At 43.3% G+C, this 13,283-nt stretch overlaps 1 protein-coding gene across 1 annotated transcript in view; it reads right to left on the minus strand.

Moving 5' to 3' along the window:
* The window catches only part of RAB3B (RAB3B, member RAS oncogene family), a 61,820-nt gene extending 50,499 nt beyond the window's left edge, over positions 1-11,321 (minus strand). The window contains exons 1-2 of the mRNA XM_082615519.1: positions 11,074-11,321; positions 3,102-3,329 (exon numbers count right to left, since the gene is read on the minus strand). Coding sequence (XP_082471645.1) covers positions 3,102-3,329 — 228 coding nt within the window. The 5' untranslated portion in view covers positions 11,074-11,321. The remainder of the gene's footprint in view (positions 1-3,101; positions 3,330-11,073) is intronic.
* Positions 11,322-13,283: the final 1,962 nt, after the last annotated feature.

Genomic DNA, 13,283 nt, shown 5'->3' on the forward strand with positions numbered 1-13,283 from the left:
CCAAGGAAAGGAAGTGTGAGCACACAGCAAGAAGCCAGCCATATGCAATCCAATGGGAGAGCTCTCACCAGACATCAACACCTGCTGGCACCTTGATCTTGGACTTCCAGTCTCCAGAACTGTGAGAAAATTAATGTCTGTTGTTTAAGCCACCTAGTCTGTGCTATTTTATTATGGTAGCCTGAGCAGACTAATACATTTAGTTCAGGCCCTTATAACTTCCCCAAACCACTAGTTTCTTTGCCTCATATACATCTACCCTCCCAAACTGAAGCCAGAAATCTTTCTAAAATGAAAATCTGACTTTGTTAAAACCCTTCTATGCTCCCCAATGCCCGTGGTAGTAGTCTCCAAATTCATACCCCTGTAAGAAAAATGTAGGCACAGCACTCACAGTATTTGTATATTTACTTAGATTACATATACATACATATTATACCTACTTCTGTACACAAACAATATTAAAATACATTAAAATGACAAATAATATTTAAATGTTTACATTTTAATGCATATATGAACAATACAGAAAATTTTTATTTTTTGCTACAGAAAAGCATGCATGCGTGCACACACACACACACACACAAAACCCTTTGCTAACTTTTTTTTTAGCAAAAGCAATGTGATTGACTATGTCAGATCTAATTAGATTGTCATTGATTTTACCTCAAAACATGGCTGACAATGAACTTGTGCTAGGTTTCAGGGAGATATCAGTCTAGCCATTTTCTGTGCTCACTTAGGCTTACTATAATTAATATAGTCTTCAATCAGAGGTTTCTTGGTAGGACTCTTTTAAATCCACATATCCATCATGGGGGTTCATTTAGTTAAAATGAGGTAGTACAATCAATAAATCCACTTAACTAAGCACAGGAAAACTGCAAAAGCTCACAATGGTCTGAAAATGAATAAAAGAGTGAGGGAGCCACTACTGCCAACCCCTTAAAGGGCAGAGTATCTCCTCCCACCTGAAGATTTTTTGATTGTAGGATCTGTGAGCACCAAATGTGGAGATCAAATGAAGATATCCATGTCAATCCATGTGGTAAATATTAGTAAACATTTATTTTATATACAAAGACAAGAATAAACTCTAGTAAGTTTCTTCAGTGCCCTAAGGAATAATCAGACATGTACCCTCTGGCCCATTTCAAAAACCTTCTGTTTGTTGTCCAAGGTCTCCCTGACTCCCAAGCCACCACCTGAAAGCCTCTCCAGCAAATTTCTCTCTCAGCATCCCCTCCCTGCTCTTTCACAGCCTTGTTCCATTTTCACTGTATTGCTCACCATGCCCCAAATATCCTTTGTTTTCAGCCCCCTCTGTGCACTGGCTGCAGGGAGGATGTCAGACTACATAAATGGAAGCACTGGGCACAGAACAGGTACTTAATAAATGCTTATTGATTCTCACCATGAGGTAGTTAAACTAGATCAGTGGTTCTTTAATTTTAGCCAACCTCAAAACCACCTGGAAGACTTGTTATAACACAGATTGTTGGGCTGTACCCCAGAGTTTCTGATTCTTTGGGTCTGAGGAGGGACCTGAGATTATGCATTTCTAACAAATTCCCAGTGATGCTGACGTTGCTGATCTGGAGACTACACTTCTAGAACCAACGAACTAAATGGAATGCATAGCTTCTTGCATTTCTAATGGTTTGATTCCTCAATGCTTTTAATAGAGACTAAATAAACAAAATGAACTTTTATCTCTATATAAAGTAATACTTAACATGATCACAAATGAAAATATGGGCTCTATAAGACCCAATGTGCACAGTGTAGAGAAAAGAGCACATACTTTAGAATCAGAAGATTTGAGTTGGAATTCCATTTTGTAGCTGCATGGTCAACCTAAGGCAAATTAATTACTCTCTGAATATCTGTCCCATGGGGTTGATTGTGAGATAGTATTAACACATGGAAATAATTTGTAAAAAGAAAAGTACTGTATACAGACTATACTAATAACATATATGTACAATGTATTAATGTTGAGTGGACTGATAATAAATAATATATGTTTTGAATACTTTAAATCACAAATTTCTAAAATTTCCAATCCCAGTGCTAATTAAGTATAGAAAAGTATATGATGTACATGTTGCTATATCATCTCAAATACATATAAATTTTATTAGTACCACTGGTAAATACCAATAATAGTAGCTGTGGTGGCCAATTTCCAAGATAGTCTCCAATGATCCCCACCTCCCAGGATTCATACCCTTGTGCAGTTTCCTCCTACATTGAATCAGTGACCAATAGAATACTCTAATAAGAGACACTGCCACTTCCTGTTTGGTTTCTTGGATCTCTCTCCCTAGGAGATGCCATGAAGACACTCTGTGGAGTGAAGCAGATCTGTGGAAAGATCCACGTGGAAAGGAATGAAGGCCTCCTGCTAAAGCCAGTGCCAGACATGTGAGTAAGCCACCTTGGAAGGTAATCCTCCAGGCCCACTCAAGCCTTCAGATGACTGTAACCTAAGCCAACATCTGGCAGCAACCTCATAAGAGACCACAAGCCAGAAGCCAAGCCACTCCCAAATATTTGATCCACAGCAACTGTGTGTTAATGAATTATTATTGTTGTTTTAAGCCATCAAGTTTTGAAGTGATTACAGAGTGATAGATTATGGATACAGTAGCTAACATTTATTGTGCATTTATTATGTTCTGGGAACTATGCTAAGCACCCAACAACCCTATGACATAGATGCTATTATAATCCCCAAAGAGGAAAGTGTGGCCCAGAGAGGTTAAGTAATTTAGTCAAGGTTCCATGACTAGTTACTGGCAGAACTGAAATCTGAATCTAGGTCTATAACTCCAAAGCCCAGATTCTTGGTTACTCATCCATATAAGCCAGGATAAAACCTTTTGGACAGTTAAGCAGCAGAAGCAACTGAGTTCCCAGAGGAGAGCAAAACTGTATAAAACCAACAAGGGATAGGCCAGGGGCCAGATACACAATAGCACTGGTGCCTAATGTCATAAAACCCAGAAGTTCTAAACTGGCCCCACCGCCCAGCCTTTGTACCAGCAAACGAGTCAGCTCTTGGGACACTTCTGCCCAAGATGCCCAGGACTCACCCAAATCTGCAGCTTCACTCGCTTCTCGTGGCGGTAGACTGTCTTCACCTTAAAGTCAATACCCACAGTGCTGACGAAGGCTGGGGTGAAGGTGTCGTCAGCATAGCGGAAGAGGAAGGATGTTTTGCCAACACTGCTGTTGCCGATGATGAGCAGTTTGAACATGTAGTCAAAATTCTGGTCAGAAGCATCTTTGACTCCGGCTTTACCATCAGTCACTGAAGCCATCTGCAGGAGAGACCTGTGGTCACTCAGGAACACATCTCCAGTGTCACCCTGGATCACCTAACTTTTAATGGTCACACCACCCTGCATACACTCACTCCATGCCCCAGCATCATTGAGGAAATACACACTACTCAGAGTCACCCCCTCACTGCACCTGCCCCAAATGTTGTCTCAGGATTGGGGTGGAGCCCAGCTCCTCCCATTCATTCCTTCAGCAAATATTTACTGAACACATTGTTCTGGGTCAAGCCCTGTGCTGGGCACAAGGAATACAAGTATGAATCAGACATGGTGTACGACCTCTGAGTGGCCACAGATTAGAATAAAAAACTCACAAACACAGAGTAACAAAGCAGTGGATAAGTGATAAGACAGAGGGAAGCCTTGGCTGAGGAAGCCCATAAGAAGTACCTAACCCAACCTGGAGGCATGGTGGGCAAGGAGAGGCTCCTGTAGGGGTAGCTCCTAAGCTGAGTTTGGAAAAAAAAAAAAAAGGCCAAAACAGCAAGTCAAAGCAAGGGAAACAATCACAACGACATCATACCACACTCCACTCTGCTGCTAGTCGTCTTTGTTTGTTTACAAAAGAAAATTTCTCCTTTGAAAGTATATATCCATTACAAGACATTAGAAAAAAACACAAGAATGTAAAACAGAAAATTTTAAATTACCAGACACGGCATCCACTCAGAAACTGCCACTGTTAACATTTGAAGTTTATTTCCTCCTTTATTTTTTCACGTACCAGAGTGCCATCTATTTTGAAATTATACCTTATTATTTAATTTAAAAGGTAATACATTGTAGTATACCTAGGCCTTAATATTACCAGCAAATATTTGTCAATTACTCATTATTTCCCATGAGAGATATGATGGTGACAATAACCATATAACAGTTCCCATTTATTGAGCGCTGTGATATTGTGATATAATAAAAGATGTATCTGGTCTGGGTTCCTGGTTCCAGGCAGAGCTCCTGAAACCTTTGCAACCTCTGGAAGTGCAAGTGATAAGTGTCTTGTTGTGTGCTGATGAGATGCCTGGTGGCTGGGGCTCCAGGACAACCACAGAGTGGGGGCTGGTTGCCAGAGGCACCAACCACATGATTAGAGGGTTGGAACTTTCAGCACCACCTCCTAACCTCTGGGGAGGGGAGAAGGGCTGGAGATTAAGTTGATGACTAGAGGCCAATGACTTAATCTATCATGCCTACAGTAATGAAATCTTCGTAAAAAACCCTAACCAAAGAGGTGTGGAGATCTTCCAGGTTGGTGATCACGTTGATGTTCTAGGAGAGACCCTGGAAGCTCCAAAACACCCTTTCCCCCTACCCTGCCCTATGCATCTCTTCCATCTGGCTGTTCCTGAGTTGTATCCTTTACACTTTTACAATAAACAAGTAATTAGTATTAAGAAAAAAAGGGTAATACACACACTGAAAATAATTCAGACAAACTTTACTATTTGCAAGTATTACTTTATCACCATCTTCAATTTGCATTATTTTCTTAACTTTTAGCATAAAAAGTAGGTAATATGGAACCTAAAGGTTTACAGTGAAAAGTAAGTCTTGCTTCCACCCCTGATGACCAGTCTCTCCCCAGAGGCAAACAGGTTAACAATTTATGTATCTTTCAAAGATAGTCTTTGCATATATAAGCACAGAGGTCTGTTCATACTTTATATATATATATATATATATAAATGATAACACACAATACATTCTAGTCTATATCTTCCATGTATATTTTAATAGCTGAGATAATTAGTTTTGTATCCTGCTCCTTTTCACTTAACATTATATCATATACCGAGACTTTAAAAATTTTTCGTAAATATGATTTCAATTGACTACACTTTATTCCATCCTATGGTTGTGTCATATGACCAATTCTTTAAAGTCATATATTTATTTTTCTGTTCTTAATTATAAAAATTAAGTTGCAGTGACCATTTCTTTACATATTTGTTCTCTTTCTTATTTATTTCCTTAGGAGAGATTCCTAGAAATGGAACCCCTGGTCAAAGAATAACTCTACTGAAACAGATTTGATTCTTACCTCAATTTCCTTTATCTTATTTTATCCTCTAGATAGATCTGGGAGATAAAACGGGAAGGACAAAGATTACTATCCCCATTGGATCAAGAAGGGAACTGAGGGCCAGAAATTATAAGGATTTGCCCAAGCTAACAACTAACAGCTGAGACTAGACCTAGTACCATGAAGTAATATGGGAGAGGTCAAAATTCCTGCTCTATTCTTCAGCTGAATTCTTGGGTGAGTAATATCAGCTCTCTAAGCCACAGCATTTTACCTTACAACAGAGAAAATACCACCTACTTCACTGAGCTATGGTACCAACAGAGTGAGCAGTTACCATATGTAAATAATCTGGCATGGTTTCTTGATCTATGGGATGTACTCAATAAATATTAATTCACTGGCTTTTTAATTCACTTCTGCAGTCAAATCTTGTTCAAGTGCCCTCTCCCTGATCTGGGCTCCATAATTTGAGCCTGTTTTACAATTAACTGTCTGTCTCTTCTTCTGGATTCAGCTGAGTTTTATCCATCCTTATACCCTGTCAACAATGAACCTAGAGTAAATCCTTGGGCATGTTACTCCTTTCAGTAAACAATTTATTGAACATTTGCCACATGCCAGACTATTGATGTAAATGTTGTATTATTGGTTTTCATTTTTCTGATGCAGCTGTTTGCACTCTTAGATTACTGGAATTTGAAGGGATTTTAGAGTGGCAGCTTTATTATAACAAAAAGCCTGGCTACTGGTCCCAGCTTTCCCAGTAAGTCAATGTATGAACATGGACAAGTCACCTAAACTCTGAGCTTCAATGTCCTCATCTATGATATGATCACATTACCTACTGCAGAAGGCTGCTGTGATTTTTAAATAAGAAAATGTAGGAAAAGAAGAAGTAAAACTGTCACTGTTTGCAGATGACATGATACTATACATAGATAATCCTAAAGATGTCACCAGAAAACTTCTAGAGCTAATCAATGTTTGGTAAAGTTGCAGGATACAAAATTAATGCACAGAAATCTCTTGCATTCCTATACACTAACAATGAAAGATCAGAAAGAGAAATTAAGGAAACAATCCCACTCACCACTGCAACAAAAAAATAAAATACCTAGGAATAAACCTACCTAAGGAGGTAAAAGACCTGTACTAAGAAAACTATAAGACACTGATGAAAGAAATCAAAGATGACACAAACAGATGGAGAGATATACCATGTTCTTGGATTGGAAGAATCAATATTGTGAAAATGACTGTACTACCCAAAGCAATCTACAGATTCAATGCAATCCCTATTAAATTACCAATGGCATTTTTTTACAGAAGTAGAACAAAAAATCTTATTTGTATGGAGACACAAAAGACCCCGAATAGCAAAAGCAACCTTGAGGGAAAAAAGTAGAGCTGGAGGAATCAGACTCCCTGACTTCAGACTATACCACAAAGCTACAATAATCAAGACAATATGGTACTAGCACAAAAACAGACATATAGATCAATGGAACAGGATAGAAAGCCCAGAGGTTAACCCACGCATTTATGGTCAACAAATCTATGACAAAGCAGACAAGGATATACAATGGAGAAAAGACAGTTTCTTCAATAAGTGGTGCTGGGAAAACTGGACAGCCATGTAAAAGAATGAAATTAGAACACTCCCTAATACCATACACAAAAATAAACTCAAAATGGATTAAACACCTAAATGTAAGACTGGATACTATAAACCTCTTAGAGGAAAACATAGGAAGAACACTCTTTGACATAAATCACAGCAAGATCTTTTTTGACCCACCTCCTAGAGTAATGGAAATAAAAACAAAAATAAACAAAAGGGACCTAATGAAACTTAAAAGCTTTTGCACAGCAAAGGAAACTATAAACAAGACAAAAAGACAACCCTCAGAATGGGAGAAAATATTTGCAAATGAATCATCGGACAAAGGATCAATCTCCAAAATATATAAAGAGCTCATGTAGCTCAATAGTTAAAAAAACAAACAACCCAATCAAAAAATGGGCAGAAGACCTAAACAGACATTTCTCCACAGAAGACATACAGATGGCCTAGAGGCACATGAAAAGATGCTCAACATCACTAATTATTAGAGAAATGCAAATCAAAAGTATAATGAGGTATCACCTCACACCAGTTAGAATGGGCATCATCAGAAAATCTACAAACAACAAATGCTGGAGAGGGTGTGGAGAAAAGGGAGCCCTCTTGCACTGTTGGTGGGAATATAAATTGATAGAGCCACTATAGAGAACAGTATGGAGGTTCCTTAAAAAACTAAAAATAGAATTACCATATGACCCAGCAATCCTACTACTGGGCATATACCCAGGGAAAACCATAATTCAAAAAGACACATGCACCCCAGTGTTCACTGCAGCACTATTTATAATAGCCAGGTCATGGGAGCAACCTAAATGCCCATCAACAGACGAATGGATAAAGATGATGTGGTACATATATACAATGGAACATTACTCAGCCATAAAAAGGAATGAAATTGGGTCATTTGTAGAGACATGGATGAACCTAGAGACGGTCATAACAGAGTGAAGTAAGTCAGAAAGAGAAAAATAAATCTCGTATATTAATGCATATATGTGGAATCTAGAAAAATGTTACAGATGAACCGGTTTGCAAGGCAGAAATAGAGACACAGGTGTAGAGAATAAACGTATAGACACCAAGGGGGGAAAGCGGGGGTGGTGGTGGTATGAAGAATTGGGAGATGGGATTGACATATATACACTAATATGTATAAAATACATAACTAATAAGAACCTGCTGTATAAAAAATAAATTAATTAAAAAAAAAGAAAATGTATATAAGGGTGCTTCATACCTACACTCTGTGGAGAAAACTACACCTGGCCTTGCGTAGAATCAGTTGGAAAAGTGCCTGCCTTTATTAGCTATGTCTGCCATAGGTGCAAGGCAAGAGTAAAAAATAGTTTCAGCTCCTGGTCTGATCCACTCCCCTTCATTTTCAGGTAAAAAAAATTGAGGCTCCACAAAGAGAAGTGATTTGTCAAAGGTCATACAGCAAGTCAGTTGGAGCATCATTACTAGAACTTCTGTCATCTGATTACCCCCAGATTGGACTAGGATTAGGGAAAATAAAAACTACAACAATTTTAGGGTGAGTAGAAAAGCATCCCCAGCACCCTGAGATCTCTTTCCTAGCACTTGCCATACTGTACTGTCAACATTTGTTTATGTGCACACAGCATAGCTTTCCCAGAAGGTGGTATGAAAACAGGGAGAGCTGAGAGGTACAGTTGGAAGGCAGGTTCATGTGGACGCCCCCAAGGGGATCTTCTCAAGAGTGGGGCAGGGGCTACACAGACATTCGGAAGAGAAGTAAAAACCACCCCAGCAGGCAGCTGCCTGAGGCAGATCTGAGCAGACAGGTCAATGCACAGGTGGTGTCTGCAGAACTGCATTTGTCAGATAAGCGTCAATCAGATCTTCTCTCTTTTTTTTGACAGTCACATAAATGACAGAGCTGGGTAGCTCACTGTCTTCATGACAAGCAATACAGATGAAGGCCCAGGGAAGTCATATCTGGTCCCAGGCTGGGGGAAAGAAGGAAATGGCTCCTCCAAGGGTCGGTGTGAAAAGCAAACAACACTTTGAGCCTGACAAGCATCTAAGGAAGAACCCGACTTCAGCCAGGAAAGAGGAGGGAAGAGGAGACAGCCTTAAAATCCAGCAAGAAGAGATCAACTGAATACATGTAGTGAAGAAGTAAATGGATGAACTTCTCTTTTGAAGAAAAGAGCACAAGACAAAGTCAGAGACACCTGGGCTGAGCCCTGGCTCTCTAAGCAATTATGTAACCTTAGGCAGATCACACCCTGGGCCTCAGTTTCCTTATCTATAAAATGAGTTAATAAAGTGGCTTCCGGGCAAACTATTGGAAGAATTAAAACCAGTACGTGAGAGAGGCAGGAGCACAGCCAGAGCTCAATTAGTCATTCAGTCAACATTCATTGAGCACCTACTGTGTGCCAGGCCCTGTGCTGTACTCTGGGGAGATGATGAGAAACCATAGAAGTTCCAGCTTAGAGGAGAAACCTTCCTAAACATCCTCTATAGGTTGCTGGTGTCTCCCTTCATATTGTAATCCTTAAGAAACAGGAGATTTATTTCTTGGACTAGAGATCATTTTATATTTTTGTCTGTTTCCATACTGTTTCCTCTGATAGGAACATTCTTTCCTCTGTGGCTAGCTAAATCCTTCATGACCAAGAAGTCTTCCCTGACCCACCATCCTCTGGCAGAATGTATTTGCTAGGGCAAACACAGCACCAGGGCTTCCCAGTACCACAGACAGGGCTTTTCACGGACTTCCATTGTCTTCCTCCCTTTATAGGCTCAGAACAGGTGAGCAAACACACACACACACACACACACACACACAACTCCTTTTACTATCCCCCACCCTTTTCCATCTGGATTCCAAGAAGCTGGGATGGATGGCCCTGTCCTTCTCCCACTCCCCTCCACACCTCTATTAGCTGCCACCTCCCTCCCTAAAATCTCTTCCCACACGTGGACTCCAGAACAGAGTCAGCCTGTGGATGAATTTCTCTGTCAACGATTCTCTTCTTGTCTCTGACCCCAGGTCGCAGTGTAACAGGGTCCAGTGCCTGCGCCCCCTCCTCAGCCTTCTGAGGAGCTAAGACACAGCTACCAGCTAGATGCCCTTGGACTCCACTCTGGGCCCCAATCATCTTCCCACTCCCACACCACAACCCACACCTGGCTTCCTCTGCACCATGACCCAGCCCATCTACCAGCCTAAACTCTCCAAGTTCCCCGACAGTTCCTCCACTCCCGGCTGCCAACCCCTTGCTCTATTCCAGTGCCTCTCCATGCGCCACCCCTAGCCAGAACTCAGGTGCCCACAGCCCATATCCAAGCCCTTGGCTCTCTCCCCCTTTCTCTGCAGCCTGGATAGACCCAGCCTTGCCTCCCACCTTCCCATTCTTCCAAGCTTCCCATCTCCAAGCCCCATCCCTCTCCCGCACTCAGGTTACCCCCCTTGCCTAGACCCACCTGGGCTCCGGCACCACACCACACTCACTTTACCTTCTCCCGGCCCAGCGCCCCTTCCCCTCATCATTTCACTCCTCTCCAGCTCGAAAGGACCCCCGCCGGCCAGTCCCCTCCCCTTAGCTCTTCACTTCCACGCCTCCCTTCCCTCGTTCCTCTCAGTCCTCTCTCTTCAGCACCCCCTTCCCCGCCCCTCGGCTCACTGGTACCCTCTTCCCGCACTGTCCCTCTCAGCTCCCTCCTCTCCCCCCCATCCCCCCGCGTTTCCCCCTCAACGAGCCCTCACTGCGCTCCAATTGCCGCTCCTCCTTTTCCCCAGCCCCGGCGCCCTCTTTCTCGTTCCCCCAATCCCTCTGCCCCTGCTTTTGGAGCCCTCCTTGCGGCCCTCACAGCTCGGGTAGACCCTCCTCAGCGCCTCCTCCCCAGCGCCTCCTCCCCAGGCTACGCGCCCCTTCACTGCCGCGGTGCCCCTCCTTAGTGGCCTCGCCTGGCCCCTTCTCCTTGGTGTTCCCTCCGCTGCCCTGTGCTCCTTCTCAACGCCCACTCACTGTCCCCAGCGCCCTGCGCCGGGAATCGGTCTCAGATCCTCCCCGGGCGGGCTGCTGGGCCGCGCCCCTTACCTGGGACTCCGGGTGAGGACGAGCGGCTCGCTCCCTGGCAGCGCCGCGGAACCGCTGGACCTGGCGGCGGGCGGCAAAAGGCGCAGTGGGTTCGCGGAGCAGGGCGGGGCGGGGCGGGTCTCGTCCCCTCCGCAGCGACTTCGGGCTGAGGCTCGGGCTGCAGCTGGGCTGGGCCACCACCGCGTCCAGGGCCCACCCATGCCCCGCCCAGGGGCGGAGTCCCTATTCGCCGGGCCCCCAGCTCTGGGCAGGTGTAGGAAATCCGAGGTATCTTGGGGGCCCGGAGCTCCCCAATATCTGGGTGACTATCGTGATTTATCTTAATTCTCCGCCTCGTTCCATACACTGAACTTACTAGGGTGATCAGAGAGCTTCGATGATAATGTAGGTGATGATGGATTTGTAGCTTTGCCATTTCTAAAGCACCTCCCTGTCGTTATACCGCTTCATCACAAAAGCCCGGGTAGAGAGGCAGAATCTGGACGGCTGTCTACAGGTGGAAACGAAGCCAGAAACCTGGGCATTGTTCTCTACCCTATGCACTCCTTCACACCCTACATCCCATCAGCCTGGTGATGACGCCTCCGTAACATATCCTATCCCTTCCCCTCGTCTCCGTCTCCGCTGCTCTAGCCCTGGTTCAGGCCTCATCACTTCTTGCCTGAACTAATGAAACAGCCTCCTAATGGGTCTCCCTGCCTCCACTCTCCAATCCATCCTCTATGTAGGCAGCCTGAGTGATTGTTCTAAATGTCACCATGTTACCACCAACCCTGAAGAAACAAACAGAAACAAAACATTTTCAATGGCTCCCCATTACCAGCAGTAGCCTGGACTGAGGAAATGTTCTTGCCTGGTCATTAGGAAGTCCCAGCTCTGTCAGAGAAGGCAGGTATAAGTGGTGATTAGCACCCCATACTCACACGCGGACCTGGACTTCAAGTCTTCCTGAGGTCACAGGAGCCAGCTGCCAGCTTTGGTTTAGAATCATCATCCCTCCCCATGCTCTTCCCCCTTCTCAAATCTTAGAGGTCTTGAAAAAGAATATATATATATATATATATATATCAGAATCACTTTGCTGTACACTTGAAACTAACACAACATTGTAAATTAACTATAATTCAATTTTTAAAAATCTTAGAGGCCTGAGTCATATACCAAAACAATTTTTCCCCACATTCCATTATGACCTGATCTACAATTTGTCTCTATGGCCCGAGGAACCACCCAGTAGACAGCCCCTCTGGTTGTCTGACTTCTTCCTCAGACTCATCCTTGAACTGTTCTGAGCTTCTCCACCCACTCTCTTTCACTCACCTCCCCACTGTCCTCGTCCTGGCAGCCGTTTCCACTGTGCCCTCTAGAATCCTGTTCTTTTGTCAACAAACTCTCCTACACCCTCTGCTTCTTCAGAGAGTACTCAGGTTACTTCTTTACCTTTGTTAAAGCTTGGCCCTCCTCCAGGACTCCTCCTGTAACCCTCTGCAGGAAGGCTTCTCACTTTCTCACTCACCATACACCACAGGACCAGGAGGTGGGGTCGGCATTGCCACTTCCACCCTTGTACAAAAATTCCTTCTCCTTTGGTCTCCAGCCATACCATCTTCCACCCTTCCTCATCAAGGACATGATTGACCTCCAAGTGCTCCTATGCATTGAAGATTTCAGCCCCTGGTTCATGGTCATTCTCATTAGCCCTGTCTTGCCATTCTCCTGGTGCCTTCGGTAGCCATGTGGTTTCCTGATCCCTCAGTCCTTGGTCTCCTCTTCACATTACCTCCCATGGTCATACCTTGAACTTCTTAATCACACAGAACTAGTATCTCTGTGATCTTAAAATCAAATATCCTGCACTGCCTGCTCCCTCACTCCCTTTCTCCCATAAGGCCTTAGTTTCCTCATTTCAAAATGGGTGTCATGATAATGATTATTCATTCTTCACAAGAATAATGAGATAACACATAAAATCACCCTTTTAGAGTTGAGAGGCAATATGAGAACAGATGGTATTGTGTTTACATCACCTCAGGTCTTCACATCACTTTCTCCTTTTTCCCTGAAAGACCATGTATTAAAGTGGACAGAGCACAGACTTGGAGCCAGACAGATATGGTTTTCAATCCTTGTTCTACACACTTACTTGCTGTGTGATCTTATGTAAATTACCCCATTTTTCTGACACATGCACCTCATCCTCATTTGTAGAA

This window comes from Mesoplodon mirus, assembly GCF_964341445.2.
Source record: "Mesoplodon mirus genome assembly, chromosome: 3".
In the NCBI taxonomy this organism is placed as follows: domain Eukaryota; kingdom Metazoa; phylum Chordata; class Mammalia; order Artiodactyla; family Ziphiidae; genus Mesoplodon; species Mesoplodon mirus.